The 19333-nt window shown below is 48.5% G+C and overlaps 1 protein-coding gene across 1 annotated transcript in view; it reads left to right on the top strand.

Annotated features, from left to right (window-relative positions):
* The window catches only part of LOC100726475 (ATP-dependent DNA helicase DDX11-like), a 35652-nt gene that overhangs the window by 7132 nt on the left and 9187 nt on the right, over positions 1–19333 (top strand). Inside the window, 14 exon segments of the mRNA XM_063249741.1 lie at positions 6483–6595; positions 7174–7322; positions 8555–8600; positions 9025–9130; positions 9343–9563; positions 11485–11631; positions 12390–12436; positions 12687–12706; positions 12709–12748; positions 13746–13798; positions 13905–13972; positions 14941–14979; positions 15118–15229; positions 15329–15553. Coding sequence (XP_063105811.1) covers positions 6483–6595; positions 7174–7322; positions 8555–8600; positions 9025–9130; positions 9343–9563; positions 11485–11631; positions 12390–12436; positions 12687–12706; positions 12709–12748; positions 13746–13798; positions 13905–13972; positions 14941–14979; positions 15118–15229; positions 15329–15553 — 1386 coding nt within the window.

Below are 19333 nucleotides of genomic sequence, written 5' to 3'. Positions count from 1 at the left end.
GAAAGGAAGGAAGAAAGATGAGGTACAGTAGAAAAGAAACAAAAACTAAGTAATTTGAAACATATTGTGGTATAAAAACAGGAACAATCAATCAAGAAAAAGAAAAAATTGAAAATAATAATATAAAAATTTAAAAAATTTAAAAAACAAAGGAAGGAAAGTAGAAATAAGAAATGTCCACTTTAGGATGTGTCTGTGCTGTTACTGGTTAACAGGGGGCAGATACAGCCCAGATCCATGTTGACTGATCCCAGCAAACCAGCAGAGGAATTATGGTAGCGGTAAGTAATCTCACCAAACCTGGATTTTTAGTTTCCCCTAAAGTTCAGACTACTTCTGGTTTCTGGCAATTGGCTTGGACTTGATTTTTCAGCCCACTACACTCCAAATGACTTCTGTTGATTTGAACTCTGCTCCCTGATCTGCCAACTTGAGTTTGGCTGTGCTTCACTCTGACACTTGTGGCCACTAGATGGAGCCAAGCCTCCAGGTGGTCTGAGCTGTGACTTCTGTTGCCCCTTTCTTGAATGGCTGCTGACCAGTCATCCTTTCCTGGTGGATGTCTGAACCTGAATAACTCACCAGCCCCGGCAGTCCACAGCATCCACTGCTCTGTTCTAGCTGTGTGTTTCTCCATGGAAGCCTCTGGGGTCACTGGTAGTCCTGGTGCCTCTGGGGGTTCAAGCAGCCCCTTGCTCTCCCAGAGTGTGGGCTCTGAGAGAAAACACTGTTTGCCACCTCCCAGTTCTGCATTGTGGTTCCCCTCTTCACTCTCCTCGTAGGCTGTAATTCTCACCTCAGATCCTTTCAAGGTCCCAGGAACCCACTTCCCTCCTCCTCTTCCTCATCACATCGCTATATTCCAGTGTCCGGATTTCAAATATTGTAGAGGCCATTTCTCTGCTGCTCACCACTCTTCCATCCTCCTGGACATGGATCAGTTATTTAATTTCTATATACATTGCCATCAAACAGCTGTATTGTGTTGCAGAGACTAATAGAATAAAGATGTAGTAATACAGTGGGTTTTAGGCTTTTAAATATATACTGAGAAGAGATGGATCTCTCAACTTTCTTAGAGAAATTACTTCCAAACACCGAGGTATAGGAAACAAAATAGAAGAACCAAAATAGAAGAATGGCAGTTAGAGGAGGAAAGAATGTGCAAGGCTGTCTTGGAAAATTTCAGAAGAGGAGAGAAAAGATGAAATGAAGAAATTGCTCTGAGCCCTTGCTTGGCTGGGGAAGACAAATGCTGTGTCAAAGGACTGTGCATATCACTTGCGCCTTCTGAACAAGCCTTGCTGGTGACTCTGCTCGTGCCAGGGTTTCATGGGCTTTCCCTACGGAGAAGGCAAGGCAGCTGGGGTCTGCAGGTGCCACATGGCTGAGGCCTGCGAGGAGATCTGCAGAGGACTCACCAGTGCCAGCCTTGATCCCATGGCACCATCTTTCTGCATAAAATTATTAGAAAGGTATCCAGGCAGCAGTGAGCTAGTGGGACAGATGGGGTTGGGAGGTGCTTTCTTGGGCTCTTTTTTAGCCACTGCGAATGAAGGATCTAGATGAGATGTGCCAGTCTCCTGTAGGCTCCTGTAGGTACACAATGCATAGAGAGAACATGGACCTTGCTTGCCACAGAGTGTACAATCCAACACACATTTGTGACCACTGTGGAGCCTGTTACGTACCATGGTCGTCAAAGAGGTAACACTTTTCTTTGTGTTTTTTACCTAGAACCATGACTGATAAAACCCAAGGATCTGGTGACATCAATTTCCCCTTTCCTTTCCTACCCTACTCCATCTGGAAGGACTTCATGGCAGAGCTGTACCAGGTGTTGGGGGCTGGCAAGATTGGGATATTCAAGAGTCCCACTGGCACGGTATGTGTGTGACATGGGATGATGGCTGAGAATCTCGCCTCTGCAGAGATTCTTATAGCTGGAAGTTGGGCATCATGGTTATTCAGATTATTTCTGAGCTCCTGTGACTCGATTGGTAACCTCTGAGGCCCTTAGGCTTTGGGATCTTTGCTTGGCTGACTCAGGTCCAATTCTCTGTCTCTCTGTCTGTCCTTGAGCTGGTTATTTGCTCTCCTGCTTTTTTTGTTTTGTGAGTGTGAATTGCTTGACTTTTGTCCAGTATAAGAGGATTTGGCAGGAAATGCAGAAGAGCCATGTTAGATTTTGCCTTGTTTACCCTGTTGGCCCTGCACCTCCCTTTCTGGATTTCCATCCTGGTCCTCTGTTCCTTTCACATGTCCCTTCACTCCCCCCAGCCTTTTGGTGTTTATCCTTGGTTCCATGGCCTCTTCTCATGTATCCATTTCTGTAGAAACCTGCCCCCATGACACTATTTCCCTTTGTGTTCTGGTGTCTTCTAAATCACACGCTACTATGGAGCTACATAGGTGCCATGTCCTCTCACACCAAGTGGATGTTTTTTACTCTCCTGTTTCTAATGCATAGCCTTCCTCCCACTGCTGCCCAAGATGCCTGGTTACCTTCTGAGTCACTTGTGAAACCTTCTGTGATTCCAGCACCTGGAGGTGGCATCTTCATTTGGTGCCTGCACTGCCCTGCATGGCACTGCAGCTCTGGGAATGTCACCATCTAGATTTTACCACAGTATGTGCTGTCCTTCCAAATACACATTACTTTTTCCTCTGGGCACTTTCCAGGGCATCGCACAGCTGCACATGGCCAGTCCCTTTTTTCCCTGCACCCAGGAGGTGTCAGGAAAATGAATGAATTTCCTTTCCTGGGTGTGAGATTTACAACTAGGTGTATGGGGCGATGCTGCATGAGATGCCATCACTCATCTTGGTGCTCTGAGAGTGTTCATTGAAGTCTGCTCGATGTCTCTAATTTTAGAATTTTGCTTGGAGTTTTGTTTTATTTTTGGTTTGTTTGCTTTTGTTTTTGGTACTGGAGATTGAAATCTGGGCCTTTTCCATGCCAGGCAAGCGCCGTACTATGGAGCTACATCCTCAGATCTCTGCAATCGTTTATTTATACACTCGGCATGTTGATGTCACATGACACTCCTCTGCCTAGCAATCTGTTTGCTTGTGTTGACTGGGCTCTCCATGTCCTCAGAGCTGGAGCAGCTTGTTCATGTGGCTCACCTTAGGCACTCTTCATTCTCAGGACCAGCTTTGCTCCAGCCCCGCTCCCCACACTCACTCACCTGGCTGGCTGCTGATGTCCCATGCTGCCTAGAGCAGCGGCCCATGTTCTGTTGATTATGCTGCCCAGAACGTTGCCATCCAGTGTCTCTTGGGAGCTGAGTGAAACAGTGGGTGTGGGATCCTGCACACAACAGCAGTGTACTCTGGCACAGGGCCTTTCAAGGTCTAATGGACACCTATAGCTTCCATATCTCTGGATGATGATAATTTAATTAGTACTGTATACATCTCCCGCTGTAGCTGTTCACTTACTGTGTGCCAGGTATTCTTTGGATCCTGCTACAGGCATTTGCCTTTATGTTTTAACTAATCTCAGTGTCTGCACTTCTGTGTGAGGAAGAGCTGCTCCATCAATCCCTTTTTGCATACACATGTGGTGAACAAGGTGACCCCAGAACCCCAGAGCTGGCAAGCGGAGGAGCTCAGATGTAGCCCATGCAGCCTGGCGGTGGCATCTGAAGACTTAGGTGCCATTCTGCACTTCCTTCTTGCTGGGCACAGGGCTCTGTCTCCCTACAGTACATTTAGCTTGCAATAGGGTAGGAGCTCACGCCTATGCTCTGACATGCCAGCATCTTCATCCCTGGGCAGAGGGGCCAAGGACTTGAGCCAACCAAGTGTGCCTGGAGCAGCAGCTTGTGGACTCAGTCTGTGTCTGAGACCTTGGGATCTGGAACCTCACTCATACCTGAGGGGCTCACACAGCAGGATCCGCTGTCTCGCACTTCTGGCATGTTGGAGACCACTATGAAGTGCCTCTGAGCAGGATTTAAATTTTACTAATTGGCTTTCTATGTTTATCTGTGAGTCTGTCCTAGGCCTGGCCCCTTGCCTTGTGATGGGAGCTGATTCAGAGTAAGTGAACCTCTATGAATCACTGGTCCTGGCTGAGGTCTGTAGTGACCTGTTAAGGCTAGAGATACCTCAAAGGGCAAGATAAGGCCACAGCTGCAGACACTTGGCTCCAACCCCAGTTAACAAAACAGAGACTGCAGCTGCAAGAAACTACTTTTACAGTCTCACTTCTACCATGTCTTCATGATAAGACAGTGCTACTGAATTTACTTGATTCTTTACTTGGAGATGTCCTTGAAGTGACTCCCAAAGTCCTGCTCATTGCCTGCACTTTCCTCACCTTTTGTCCTTGGTCCTAATAAAAATGGGCTGATCCAGAGAAGTATTTGTCATATCCCTTGGAGTCTGGAGCTCAACTAAAGGGTTTTGACCCTCCTGGAGCCCTAAAACCATATACTTTGTCTCTTTTTATTTAACCTTTACTGTATACTCATTTGGGAGATTGGGGATCTCGGTCAGGACCTGATACTGGAGGTGACAGCAAAGTGGCAGCAGGGCTGGCTCTTCCTAGGGCTGCAGTGAAAGGGTCTGTCCAGGTCCCTACCATTCCCTCCAAGGGCACAGTCTTCACCTTCTGACTTCATCCAGCCTCCACCCCAACACATGGGTCCTGGGAAGCACTAGAGCTCTCCCTAGCCTCAGGTTTGCTAATTACATCTACAGTGATCCTGTGCCCAAATTAGGTCACTTTCTGAGACAGGGCAAGGACTTCCACATCCCAGCTTTGGGGGGAATTCATTTCAGCCTACAACAAGGGTCACAGGGAAAATTCTCATATTTAAATCACATTTCCAGAGCAATTGTCTGGCTTTGGGGGGAAAAAACAAACAAAACCTTAAGCACTAGGACAGATGGTGTTGTGACTGCACATTGGTTGCTTTAAAGCTGAGGCTAACAGTGGCTGCCCCTTGGCGATTCTGTGGATTTGTTCTGCATTTTCTGCTCTGAATTCCTTTTTAATCCAATTTAGTTTTTATTAGTTCATGTTTGCAGCACATAATGATTCCCTTCCCTTGGAAAGTTGGCCTACGCACACAGCACATCTTAATTCCCTTTTCATCCTCTCCCATCCCCTCGCCTCCTTTCCTTCTGCCCTCCCTTCATCTCTTAGTCTTCTTCTTATTTGCAAAAGAGGTTTCTCACTATTTCCTGTTTTCTCGCTTTTAATTTTCTCTTTATTTATATTTTGGTTTTCTCATAAGAAACCACATGATATTTAAGCTTGTATGCTTGATTTATTTTACTTAACCTTATGAGCTCAAAGTATGTCCATTTTCCCACAAATGACTCAAATTTGTCCTTCTTTGTGGCAAAGTAGTACTCCACTGTATGTAAATACCACATTCTCTTTATCCATTTATCTATGGGTGGACATAAAGGTTGTTTCCAAGATTTACCTATTACAAACATGCTGCTATAAAGTACACATGCATAATTGAAATGAGTAGACACTTCTGAAGAAGTAAATATGGCCAATAAATACATTAAAAAATTTTAGCATCACTGAGAGAAATTAGAGAAATGCTAGTTAAAGCAATAGAGATTCCTTTTTTTATCCAGAAAGATTGGATGTCATGAAGAAATCAAATAGTAGCAAATCCTGGTGAGGCTGAGGGGAAGAAAAATCCCTCTCCACTGGTGGTGGGAATGTAAACTACAGCCACCATGGAAATCAGTGTGGAGATCCCTCAAAACCCTAAAAGTAGAAATTGCATTTGACCCAGCTATTCCCTTTCTGGGTGTCTTCCCCAGAGAGTTAAGAATGTTGTATTACAGGGACACATACCTTAATTCTTTTGGCAGAGGTGGCTAATCTAATTTCTTATCACTGGTTGTTACCATGTAGAATTTGTATGCACACCACATAGTCACCATAAGTTCCTTTCAGAGTGCTGAGCATCAGGATTAAAGAAGTTCTTTCCTGCTGCTGGGTCCCATGTCTGTTTCTTTCCTTTTTCATGTTTGTCCTGGCTGTTGTATTGGCCACTCCTTTCCTTTCCTTGGTGGACTCAGGGCACCCTCTAACTTTTAAAGCCAGGGCTTTGAAGCCTTTACGAAAATGGGGAAAGTCCTCTAAATTTTAGCAACTTGGAAGGCTGAGCTGGGTGGGTGAAAGGGGCAAGTCTTGCCTGGCAAAATATCAAGACTCTGTTTCAAAATTAAAAGTGGAAAAATAAAAAGGTCCAGTTTGTAGCTCAGTGGCGTAGCACTGCCTGGAAGGAAGCAGGTGAGTTCACATGGGAAACACTGCCATCCAAGAGGAGAGACGCTCAGTGCAGTGGCCTCCATTCCTGCAGGGAAAGTCCTTGGGTCTCATCTGCAGGGCTCTGATCTGGCTCCATGACTTTGAACAGAAGAAACAGCAGGAAGAGGCTCGCTGCCTCCTTGTGCCTGGAGCCAGGTCAATGCCTGAGGCCAGGACTTGTGTCTTGCAGTCCCATCTTCCTGCCAGGTGACCCCCACTGACCTGAGGCCTGGAAGACAGCCAGACTGGGTCACCCAGTTTGTGCAGAGGAAGGAGGAAAGGAAGCTGGCAGAGCGAGTGAAGGTGAGTCTGGGTGGTATCCTAGGGTGGCTGCAGTGGCCTCTGTCCTTCCCCAGTCACTGTGCACTCTGCACTGGTCCCCTTAGTGCTGGCCCAAGGCAGAGGAAGGAGGAGCTGAGCAGGCCAAGGCTTATTTGCTGAGCTTGAGGGCCTCAGAGGGGCTGCTGCATCCCCCATACACTGGAGGCTGGCAGAGGTGCCCGCAGGAGCCTCCTCAAACCTGTGTCCCCCCAGGAGGAGCAGAGCATGAGGAGGAAGCGAGAGGAGCTGCTGCAGCAGACCCACCACAGTGCACAGCTCAAGTTTGCAGCCTAGGGCCGGGTGGGTGCCCTCCTGTCCTGCCCCTGCCATACTGCTGCAGACCTGGCCGGGCTGTCAGGCTTCCAGCCATATCCTCCTCCTGCAGCTGGACAGCCTGGTGGCAGAGAATGGAGTCCAGGCCTGGGTTCCTCCCAGGCAAGCAGCAAGACTATGTCCATGGTCCATGGAGGGACATCCTTGGTGACAGCCAGATTGAGGCTGAGGCCATCAGGGCCCCAGGTCCCAGTTCCAAGCCTTCTTCTCTCTGTGCTGCTTTGCAGAGGCAGGAAAAGGAAGAGACTGAGCTGCTGCTCTGTCTCAGCAGGGAGCTGCTGGCCAAGGGGCCAGGCCTGGAGCTGCTGGAGCCTGGGGAAGAAGAGCTGGTACTGGTGGAATATGTGAGTAACGAGGAGAGGACAGCCGCCAGTGGGTGAGACAGTGGCTGCCGTGTCCCCTATGTCCCCACCTGTGGCCAGGAGTGGGCTCCTGAAGGCAGCTCTTCCCTCCTGGAGTTCCCTGCCAGGCCTCGCCCTCCCCACTTCCTCCCATAGCCCCCTCCTCCTGCTCCATGAGCAGGGTTAGTTTCCCCTAGCTCAAAGCACCTCCTGTCCCACTGTAATTCCTCTAGCACCAGGCACATCACCTGTCCTGTGACTCAGTCACTACCAGGCAGACACGGTATCAGCGAGCATGGGGACCCATGGGGTCTGTCACAGCCTCTAGAGAGATAGCACTGCTGTAGGCAAGCACCCATGTGCTAGCAGAGAGGAAGGATGGACAGGAGCATGAGGGACAATGAGGTGATAGCTTTTGTGGGCTCCATAGGCCAGGGAAGGGACTGATGTCCCTCAGAGAGCAGGAGGAGGCCAGAGTTCACAGCTCTTCCAAGGTATCAGCCCCCGACTCCATAGAGGTCTGGGGCGATAAGGCCTGTGAGCCCCTCTCCATCAGCTATGCTGCTGTCCCCAAGCCTGAGTGAGTGTAACTGAGGCTGGAGCCCCTGAGACTTAGGAGGGGCACATGCAGATCTCCTGGAGCAGGCTCCCCTGACCACTGTCATACCCCAGTCACCCTGCCTGGCTCCATAACAGGCCTCTCTGGCACCCACCTCCCACATTGTCCCCAGGGTCCTTTCCTCCTCCCTGGCATAGGTCTCTAGCTCCTACAAGGCCCAGCTCTGTGGCTACCATGGCCTGGGTGTCAGCCCCCCGCCATTGTAGAAGACCACTTGTATTGGAGTCTGTTCTCCAGTTCCCTGGGCCTGGGCTGCTGCATGGCCGAAGCCTCCTGTGCAGGGACTCCAGGTCCTGTTTCAGCACCTTCCATGCTCAGTCACACCATGGCTCTTTCTTAAGTTACTTTTGAGTCTGGGCCTGGGGATTGTGCCCCTTGCCCTTCCTCCCCACACACCCTGGGCCACACAGACCAGAGGAGCAGGGCAGGCAGGGTGAGAGCTTGCAGGGTGGCAGGCAGCATCTCCGTGGTTGTGGGGTACCTTGCTATATAGGGTGAACCTCTGCTGGCTCTTGGCCCAAGCCCCTGACAGCTCAGTTGGTGTCTGGGAGCAGAGCTGTTGGGAAGGGCTTGCCCTGGGCTTGTCACTTTCTGTCCCTCACTTAGCTGAGATACTGAGGGGAGACTGAAGCATATTCTGTCCCTTAGGGTGGATGAGGATGAGGAGGACCTGGAGGAAGAGCATGTCAGAAAGGTAAGATGCCTGGCTCGGGCTTTCTGTGCAAGGCTGCCCCACGTGCACTGCTTTTCTCTCTTGCTGTCCTCATTCTGAAGTCCCAGAGGAGATGGAGCATCTGCCTTGGCCTCTGCCTCACACTTGGGGTGATGCATGGGAATGGCCCCTCACCCCCTCCACACTGTCCCCAGGAGGTGAGGGTGGAGACACGACCATCCCAAAAGAGACCCTGAGTGCTATGCTTCAATTGAGTCAGAGGCATGGCCTAGCTGGGGTCGCCTGGGTAGCCTCCCTTGGTGCCATCTGATGCAGATGGTGCTGTCTCCTTAAGGTCCTGCATTTGCAGTCACTGTACCTGTCCTGCAGGCTCTAGGCCTCAATGCTTCAAGAGCACTTGGGCTGTTCTGTTCCTCTTTGACTTCCCTTCATCTGCTCTGGGCAGATTTATTACTGCAGCCAGATGCACTCCCAGCTGGCCCAGTTTGTCCAGGAAGTTTGGAAGAGCCTCTTCGGCACAGACACCAGGCTGTTGACCCTTGGCTCTTGGCAGATGAGCCATATCCAGGCATCCTGGCCCTGGTTCCCTTCTGGCCTTCCCTGCATCTATGTCTCCCAGTCCAGGGTCCCAGCAAGGAGGGACAGTGGGGCCAAGGTGGCTGAGCTGTGGGCACAGCCTGGCCCTGTCTGCCACTCCTGGGAAGGAGGAGAAGTGGCTCCATGTTCCTCACCACCCATTTCTTCACCTCATCCTCTTGGCTTTAGAACCTTTGTGTGAATGAAGACGTGAGAAGCCTGGGTGCTGTGCAGCTGATCAGTGACCATTGCATGGAGACGCAGAGAAGCCCTCATGGTAGAAGCTGGGACCAGTGAGGCCATGGCTATGCTGGTGGTGATAGGGATATGAAGCAGCTGATGGTCCTCAGGAAGGAGGCCCGGGCCTGCCCCTACTAGGGTATCCGGCTCCCCATCCCCGTGGCCCAGGTGAGCATGTGCTACTGCTGGGGCCTCTGCTCTGTAGTCAGCCAAGCTGTCCAACTCTGATGGACCCAAGGGTGGGAGGCCACTCATTGGTGGGAGACTGGTTGGGTGCTCACAGAGAAACTGAGGCACACTCCACCCTGCTGCAGTCTCCTGCCTGACCCTGGCCCTGCATGGGTGAGGTGAGTGTAAAGAGTGCTGGACCTGCTGATGGATACACTGGAGGAGGCTGGGCGGTCAGTCAGCTTTGCCCTTATGGTGACCCACTGAGGTGGCTGCATGCTGCATGTGACATTCAGTGACTGCCCTGTGTGGTCACTGAGCATGAGCTGTGGTGCTCACATCTGAACCAGGACCTTATGCTTCCCAGGTTCTGAGTATTTCTTATTGTTCATCACTGTTTTCATTGTTCATCACGCGGTATGGAACCCAGGACCTTTGCACTGAGCTACATTACTCCCACCTCTTTTTTTTTGTTCATTTTTAAAAAATTTTTATTTTGAAAGTATACAACAGAACAAGTCAGAATAAAGCCAACTAAGATCGTACAGTGAAATTGGTACAGAACTTCACAGCAGGTTATCGGGATAACAGTAATAGGTATCACAGTATATTTTGTTATCTTTATAATAGTTGTTCTTTCAATCCCATATATCAAAATGAGATGAAATATAGAACACTATAGAACTTATCAAAACAGAATATTGAATAGAGCAGTACCATTAATCAGAAAAGAGCAAAACAGTAATAAAAAATATTTGCCTTCAAAGAAATGGTAGAAGGAAGTCCCCCTTATTTGCTATGGTCAATCTCCCAGGAGATGCTCAGATTTCTGGTTCCCATTTGCTAATGGGCGGGGAGGAGGAGGAGAAGAAGGATATGGGAAGTGGGATATTTGACTCTAGGCCATGTAGCAATAGGTTCACTATTGCTAAGCAAGGAGGCAGAATGGTCATTTGTTTTCACAGCGTCCTCAGTTCCAACATGGCGTGGATTTCAGGAGACACTGCTAGTTCTCTCCTGGGCGTGCTATAGTGGGCCACACTACCGCCGCTTACCAGGGAGGGGAGGTGCTGGCTTGGCTTTCCAGAGTCCTAAGTTCCAACATGGCGTGGATCTCAGGAGACACTGCTAGTTCTCCCCCTGGAAGGGCTGCAGTCTGCCACCCTGCCTCCACTTACCAGAGAGGGGAGGTGCTGGCTTGGCTTCCCAGAGTCCTAAGTTCCAACATGGTGTGGATCTCAGGAGATACTGCTAGTTTTCCCCCTAGAAGGGCTGCAGTGGGCCACACTACCCTTTTTTGTTTATTTTTTAAAAAATTTTTGAGACAGAGTCTCAGCACATTGTTAAGATACACGGGCTGAGCTGGAACTTTCCTGTCTCAGCCTCTCAGGATCCTGGGATGACACTTGTACCACCACACCCACCTTGGAAAATCTTTACAACAAAATGTACCTAAAATTGACAAAGTACTTTAGTTTTGGTTATCATTCCTCTGCCCTCAGCTGAGGCAGAGTTTATCAAGCCACGGGGCAGATGAGGAAACCGAGGCTCTGAGATTAGACAGCTGTTGCAGAATCACACAGCTGGAAGGCAGCAGCCCCAACGCTGGAAGTCTTTGGTTCCTGGGCCTCAGCTGCCTGAGGGCTTAAGGGAGGTCAGCAGCAGGGATTTCTCCAGTTCCTTCTCATCCTTGTGTCACTTCTGAGTTGGTCAATTGCAAGCCAGCACCTCCCCTCCCTGTACTTCTGAGATGGGCTGGGCTACAGCCCAGGTCTATGCAGTCACTTTCCCTCCCGAATTTCCCTATACATGGATGGCCTGGGCAGGAAACAACACAGCTTCCATCAGGACCGAGGCAGGCAGGCAGGTTCCCCACAGGACTGACCCGGCCACCATTCCAGTGGCCTGTTCTGCTCTCTAGCTGGTTGTGCTGCCCTACCCAATGCTGTTGCACGCAGCCACGTGGCAGGCTGCTGGCATCCGGCTGCAGGGCCAGGTCGTCATCATAGATGAGGCACACAACCTGATCAACACCATCATGGACATCCACAGCTTGGAGGTCTGGCGGGTCCCAGGTGGATTGGCTGGCATGGGGCTGTGGGCTGTGGACCCTTGCCCGAGGCCCCAGACCTCAATTCTTCTGGGGACAGTGCTTGGTAGAGCTGCACAGCAGCTGCTCTCCAGCTGGGACAGGGGCCAGAGAGCAGCAGAAGTCTTGGGTCATTGGGTCTTGTTATTCTCTGTGTTGCTCAGTAGGATTTAATTGGGGCACACTTGGGGTCCTCAGGAGTTTCTGTCTGTAATCTGTCACATCCTGTGTGCCTCTGCCCTCCACACTGACCCCCAGTGGGGCTGGAGTCCTGGCTGACACTGGGAGCCTGGGAACTCAGAAGGTGAGGCCAGGGCCCATGGTCACAGTGCAGCGATGGTGAGTGGGGAGGGGACCACTGGCTTCATACCAGCTGAACAAGGTCCAGGTACTTTAGGCCAGGGTGTGATGGTTACCATGGGAAACTCCAAGTCTTTCCCTGTCCAGTGAAAACCAGCAGGGAGCTTCTTTACCTGAGGGTTTCAGCCTTTTGGTTTGCCCAGCCTGGAAGCAGCTACACACAGAGCAGACCTTCCTGCGCCCTCAGCTCCATCAGCCCCAGGGCCAAAGACCCACGCTTGTGGGTTCCTGGTTCCCACTCCCCATTCCTGTGACGGCTCCTGTGAGTCCCAAGCTGGCGTTTTCTGGGCACAGTGTCAGTTCTCTCTGGCCTAGCCCTCAGTTGCTTATCCAGAGCCTGGTCTGACCTCAGCCTGTGCTCCATGCTCTGTCCCCAGTTCTGCCAAGCCAACTCCCAATTGCTGCAGTACACAGAGCAGTACAGGTGGGACACAGCCCTGGGGCAGGAGGGACGATCTGGTCCCATTGGCCTGCAGAGGGTGTGTGCAGCCAAATTCCCGTCCTGGTCCTGTGTCCACAACAGGTGCCTCAAGGGGCCAGCCTGCTTGGGACAGGACTGCTGGCTCTTGGGGGCCAGCCTGCCTTCTTCCTGGGGTGGTGATAATTTGTGAGCTGGCCAGGTAGCAGGGAGCTGTAGGGAAGCCCCCACTCGAGGCCTGCAGGTTTCTCCTCAGGAAGCTTCTGAAGGCCAAGAACCTAAGCAGATCCTGTATTTGCTGAAGCAGTTTGTGGCCATGCTGGAAGGTAGGCAGGCACTACCCCACACCCCGCCTTTTCCTTGGCTACCAGCAGGGACTCTAAAATCTCCCACAGGAGTTGTGTCTCAGTAATTGATCTGCAAGATTCCATTCCTTCTGCTGAGTCCAGGAGTCAAACCTCACAGTTTAGTGCATTTGCCCACATTCTGTGCCCTTTTATTTTTTTCTTTTTGGTATCGGGAATTAAATTCAGGACCTTGCACTTGCCAAGCAGGTGCTGTGCCCCACCCTCTCTGTGCCCTTTCTCCCACCATACTCTTCTCTACCCATGACGGAATGCATGACATTCTGTGAAGGGGTTGCAGTCTGGCAGCATTTGCAGCATCCTGCAGGGCCACAGTTTCTTTCTTTTTTTTTTTGTCTTTTTTCATCTTTTTTCATTTTTATCCGTACTAGGGATCAAACTCACGACTGCCTGCTTGCAAGGCAGGCTCTTATGCTGCTGAGCTAAATACCCAGCCCCAGGGCCACAGTTTCACTTGTCCTGTGACGGGAGCAGCCTGTGCTTTGAACTTGTGTTCACAGATGATTCCCTGAGTGGAGACCAGGTGCTTCTCCTGTGACCCCGGTGTGGACCCCTGGCCTTTCTGTGCATCTGTGCCCATGAAGGTGTGGAGCCGGTGGGGATCTGCAGAAGAATCTTAACCTACATGGAGCTCCCTGCTTCTTCTGTCATGGCCACTGCAGCCCATGGTCCCAACAACCATCTGCTCCTTGTGCTAATGCATGGTGGGCAGCCATCTGCCCTGCCCAGGAGGAGGCTTGAAAGGAAGGAAATGGGTTCTGTGTGCATCAGGCCCACGAAGCACCTGGAACCTCTGCCCTCTCAGTGAGTTTGCTGCCTACTGAAAATGGCCAAAAGTAAAGTAGCTGCCGGAGCTTGCTGAGATGGGAAGGCTTAGTCAGATGAGCAGTGTGGAGAGGAGAAGGCAGAATTGATGGGTAGGCAACCCTACTCTGACCTGTTTATGTCTCTCTCTCTGGGAATATCAAGCAGAACCCCAACATACAGAGCCTCTCAAAGACAGGTGAGAGATTCCTTAGTGACCTGGTTGACTTGAGCTGCTCTGTCCCTGTGACACCGGAAGCCGGGCTCTGAGCAGGCTCCCAAGTCTTCCTCCTGTCTGTTCTCAGGAACAGAGCTAAAGACCATCAACGACTTCCTCTTTCAGAGCCAAGCGGACAACATTAACCTGTTCAAGGTAGAGCTGTCGCCTTTCAATCTGGGCCTATCACACATCCTTCTTGGTGCCAGCTATGGGCGCTGCTGCTTTCAGATCACAGAAGGAATAAAAAGCAGAGACCCCATCACATGGCAGTCTGAGGACCTGAAAAACAGACGAGGGAGATTATCAGCCCCTTAAAGCATTATACCCAGGAACTAAGTGACCTTCACTCTGGGTTGGGCTCGGTGGGAAGAGGAGCCTTTCTTGGACCTAGGTGGCACAGTGGGATTGCAGGTTCCCCCCACTCCTCTTCCATCTCACCCTGGAACCTTAACTTCGATCATAGCCTCCAACCTATGCTCGCACTCACCCTGCACATTCGGGTCCTGTACATGGTGGACAGCCATTGTCACTGGAATCACTGCCCAGTGACTACAGCCTTAGCTGCCCCTATGGACAGAGCACATGCTGTGTCCTGGGAGGTGACAGGTGGGGGCCACATGACAGCACCCTGAGTTATGGGTGGAACAGTCCCCACACCCAGTGTCTGGGGTGCACCTGCTTTTTGCCTTTGCTTATAATGTTTTGTTTTTATTTTGATTCTGAGCTCCTCAGGGTCCAGTTCACCTGCCATCACTGGGAAGGAAAGCAGGGGCAGAGCATCTGTGGAGTGATGAGAGTCTTGGGACAGTTCTGAGGAGGCCACAGAAGTGGCACCATGCTGATGGTCAGAGGTGGAGGAGGAAAGGAAAGGGGCAGGGTGGGCATGGAGCTGAGCTTCAAGCTTGTTTTGTTTTGTTTTGAGGCAGAGTATTGTATACATTTCAGACTGGTGTGAGCTCACTTTGTAGCCCAAGCTAGTCTCAAACTTGCAGTGATCCTCCTACCTCAGTCTCTGGGGTGCTGGGATTATAGGTGTGCGCCATGACACCTGGCATGCTGCTTTGTAAAGTACATGCTGTGGCCGCCACTGCCTCACAGCCATCTCTGTCTCATGTTTGCAGGTGCAGCAGTACTTCAAGAAGAGCAAGGTCAGCAAGAAGGTAAGGCCACTGCCTAGTGTCCTGCCTCAGGGGCCCCAGATCGTCTCTGTCCCTGCTCCTCAGGCTGGGGGAGGGGTATGGGATGCAGCCTTCTGGAGTCCCTGTGTTACCTCGTCACTTTCTTTTCTCCTCTACCAGTTCTGTGGCTTCATGGAAAGCTGTGGTGACATCCCCCCATCGTCCCAGGAGTGGTCCAGACTGGCAGGGCGCCAGCATTTCCTGCAGATCCTGCAGCCTGGGGTGACTGAGAGTGAGTCAGGACAGGAAGTCAAGCGGGGCTATGGACCTAGGTGGCGCTGGACCTAACCTCACTGGAGTCCTGTCCTCTTTCCTCCTTCCACCCATGTAGCTCCCGCTGCCCCCACGGAAGAGGCTGAGGTCAAGGCCACGCAGGCTGCTTCCCCACTGATGCACATCAAAGGCTTCCTCGCAGCCCTCACCATTGCCAACTAGGATGGCAGGGTCATCCTGAACCACCAAGGTACTGAGCAGCCAGCCCGGCTAGGCTGCAGCAGGGAGCTGTACCCGGGACGCCAGGCACATCCCAGCCTTGCCCGGCTTAGCAATGGCCAGGGTGGGTAATGGCCCTAAGGGTGGGAAGTTGCCTTGTGACTGTGTGACCTGGATTGATTTCTCGCTTTGCACCTGGATATGCTTTGTCTCTGTGTGTGCATGTGTGATGGCTGTGCTGTCTACATTGACACTTGTCCCAGAGGGAAAGCAGGGCTGGACTCCCTGTTGTGTGCTGGCCCATGTGTGTCCTGCAAGTCACCCGGGAGCCCTGTGTTCAGCTGGCCCCACCCCTCTGTCTGACCCCATACCTGGCTCATTTTCACAAAGGGCAGAGCAACACATCAGTGGAGGGTGGTACCTGACACTCAGTACCTGGGTGACCCACCTGTTTCCAGTTATCATAGTGTCTAGGCTGTGTCTCAGGGACACTGATGAGATGCAGTTTGAAAAGCAAGAGTGTGTACTGGTATTTCTGAATCAAAATTAAAAACTTAACTTCCTCGACCTTACATTTAGATCCCTCAGGGCAGGCAGAACATGGAGGAGTAGATAAATATGTGTTTAGTGACAATGACAACAAAAAATATGTGGTATCTGGTTGCTGAGTGAACATGTGGTTTCTTGTTAGCTTAACATAACTATTTACTTAATCTCTCAGTATCCTTAAACAGCCTGTGAATCACATTCCTGCTCCCACAGGAAACCTGCTGAGTGAAGGGGCACTGCTCCACCTGCAAGCCCCGCCTTGGTAGGGTGCAGCGCCCTGTGAAATCAGGCTTTTCTCTCAGTGCTTCTTTTGGTAGTGGAACCAGTCATTGGGAACTTTGTGGCTTCAGTGTGGTTAGAGCTTGCTTTTTTTCTCTTTCAATCTAATTTTTGTTTTTAAAACATGTAAACACCCATGCAGTTCAAAAGTTAAAGCTATTTTAAAAAATACAGCCAGGGACTCTTACCCTGTTCCTCAGCTAACTGGACCCCACCCTGTGGGGAATTGTTTTCCTCAACTGGGACTGGAGCTTTCTGGTGGTTTTGTTGGGTGGCGATGCTGAGTGTTTGATTTGAGAGATTTTTCTTTTCTTTTCTTTTTTTAAAATTTTATTTAAAAGGAAAAAGAGAAAAACAAAAAACAAAAAAGAGCGGTGTAAGGGTACAAGTAATACAGAACTACAAAAAAAAAAAACAGTAAGAGATCACCAGTTAATAGATTACATATTGTCATCTTAGAAATAGTTGCTCAAATCACAGTATCAAAGAATACAAAGTGGACATTCAAACAGTGAGACTGCAAAGAGTTGTGTTCAATGATCCAACCAAAAACATTAATATGGTCAGCTATTTAACACCCCTAAACACACTTGCTGTTGTATCCTTTAGAGCTCTTTTTTCCCTCTCTTTTTTACAACAAAATTTACACATTTTGGGTTTTATTACTCCTTAGTTCTTATTACTTTTTTGGGGGGAGAGAATAAAGTCAAATATGGCAAAACAAAGCTGTCAGTCAAAAACCAAGGATAGACACAGCACATGATGTAAAACAGAGTACAAGGTTATCAACAATGGTTATCAACGATGTCTCTTGTTTCCTTAAAAAGAATTGTCTATCTCATTAGATATTATAAAGTTGAACAAAACAGTAGAGAACAAGACCAATAAAACTTAGGCATTGTAAACATTACAGGATTTCCAAAGGAGACAATAGTCAAACCAGAATGGGCATCTTAGTGAATCTTATTGCCTTCAAAGTAGTTGCCTATACCCTCAAACTTGATACTATCATACAGAATGGAACAGAGTCTAATCAGTCAAAACAAGATCGTGGGAGTATTACAGGACTTCAAAACAAGTTAATAGGAAATCAAAAAAAGTTACTATTATATACCCTGCTAATTTTTTAAATTTTTCCCCTTAATTAAAACAAACATAAGAAATAACTAAATAATTTTTTTAAGGAATAAGGGAGAGATTGACATAAAACAGGTCAAAGCATGACTGTTTCAGCAACCTAGTGTTTCACCACCAAATAACCCGACTTAATAGTAGTTACCATAGTGTCTGTCTTTTTCCTTGAAATATTTGAATAAAACTTCATATACTATAGCTTCAAATATTTCCATATCAAGAAGCCCAGAATAAAGCCTTTCCAATTAATAAGTGAAAACTTTATAAGGCTTCAAGGCCACATAATGGGGAATCATGATTAACACATATTTTTATATATTTGAATCATTACTTACATTAGGGAAACTATTCGGTATTCACACATGCGAGATTGATTTATTTCACTTATGAGTATGGTCTCAAGCTGCGCCCATTTATTGATAAATATCTCAATGTGATCCTTCTTTATAGCTGAATAATACTCCACTCTATAGAAATACCACAACTTTTTTACCCATTCCTCAGTTGATGGACACTTGGGTTGTTTCCAAGATCTGGCGATTACAAATTGTGCTGCTATAAACATAGGTGCACATATATTACTGTGGTATGATGCTTTCAGTTCTTCTGGGAATATGCCTAGAAGTGGAATAGCTGGAATAAATGGGAATTACAATCCCAGCTTTTTGAGAAATCTCCAGACTGACCTCCACAAAGGCTGCACCAGTCTACACTCCCACCAACAGTGCAGGAGAGTTCCTTTTTCCCCACAACCTCTCCAGCATTGGTTGTTGTTGGTTTTCTTGATCCTGGCCATTCTTTCAGGAGTGAGATGGTATCTCAGTGCGGTTTTAATTTGCATTTCTCTAATGACCAATGATGATGAACATTTTTTCATGTATTTATTTGCCATTTGCATTTCTTCATCTGAGAAGTGCGTATTCATCTCAGATGCCCATTTTTGGATTGGATCTTTGAATTTTGGGGGTCTGAGTTTTTTTAATTGTTTATATGTTTTAGACAAGAGTCCCTTGTCTGAGAGAGAGTTCACTAAAATCTTTTCCCAGTTTGTGGGTTTTCTTTTCACTATGCTGGAGATTTCTTTTGACATGCAGAAACTTTTTAATAAGAAGTGGTCCCAGTTATTGATTCTGGGAAGTATTTCCTGTGCGGTTTGAGTCCTGTTCATGAATTCTCTACCTACTCCTATGTCTTCAAGGTTCCTAGCCAATTTGTCTTCCAAAAGATTTAGTGTTTCTGTTTTAATATTCAGATCTTTGACCCATTTAAATTTTAATTTAGTACCTGGTGATAGACATGGGTCTAGCTTTAGTTTTTGGCAAATGGAGAGCCAGTTTTTCCAGCACCACTTATTAAAGAGACTGTCGTTCTTCCAGTGAACCTGCTTGGCTCCTTTATCAAAGATAAGGTGGTTGAGTGTGTTTGTAGTTGTGGTTGTATCTTCTAATTTATTCCATTGATCTTCGGCTCTGTTTTGATTCCAATACCATGTTGATTTTACTACTGTTGCTTTGTAGTATAACTTCAAGTCAGGGATTGTGATGCCTCCTGCTTTGTCTTTGCTGCTTAGAATTGCCTTTGCTATTCTAGGTCTCTTCTGAAATTTAGGAGTGATTGCTCTAGATCTATAAGGTATGTTGACAGTATTTCTATTGGGATTGCATTGTATCTGTACAAAAGTTTTGGGAGAATGGCCATTTTCACAATGTTTGTTCTTCCTATCCATGAGCAAGGGATGTCTTTCCATTTTCTGAGATCATCTTCAATTTCTTTTTTCAGTGTATTATAATTTTCACTGTATAAGTCTTTCACTTCTTTTGTAAGAGTAATTCCTAAATATTTCATTTTTTTGCTTGCTAATGTGAAGAGTGCAGTTTCTCATATTTCCCTCTCTGTGATTTTGTTGTTCATGTATAGGAATGCTATTGATTTCTGAGTATTG

Source organism: Cavia porcellus, unplaced genomic scaffold, assembly GCF_034190915.1.
Source record: "Cavia porcellus strain 051 isolate PalLab524CR breed Dunkin Hartley unplaced genomic scaffold, mCavPor4.1 scaffold_6, whole genome shotgun sequence".
NCBI classification, from domain to species: domain Eukaryota; kingdom Metazoa; phylum Chordata; class Mammalia; order Rodentia; family Caviidae; genus Cavia; species Cavia porcellus.
The sequence above is the reverse complement of the archived record's forward strand: the minus strand, read 5'-3'. Positions and strand labels throughout refer to the sequence as shown.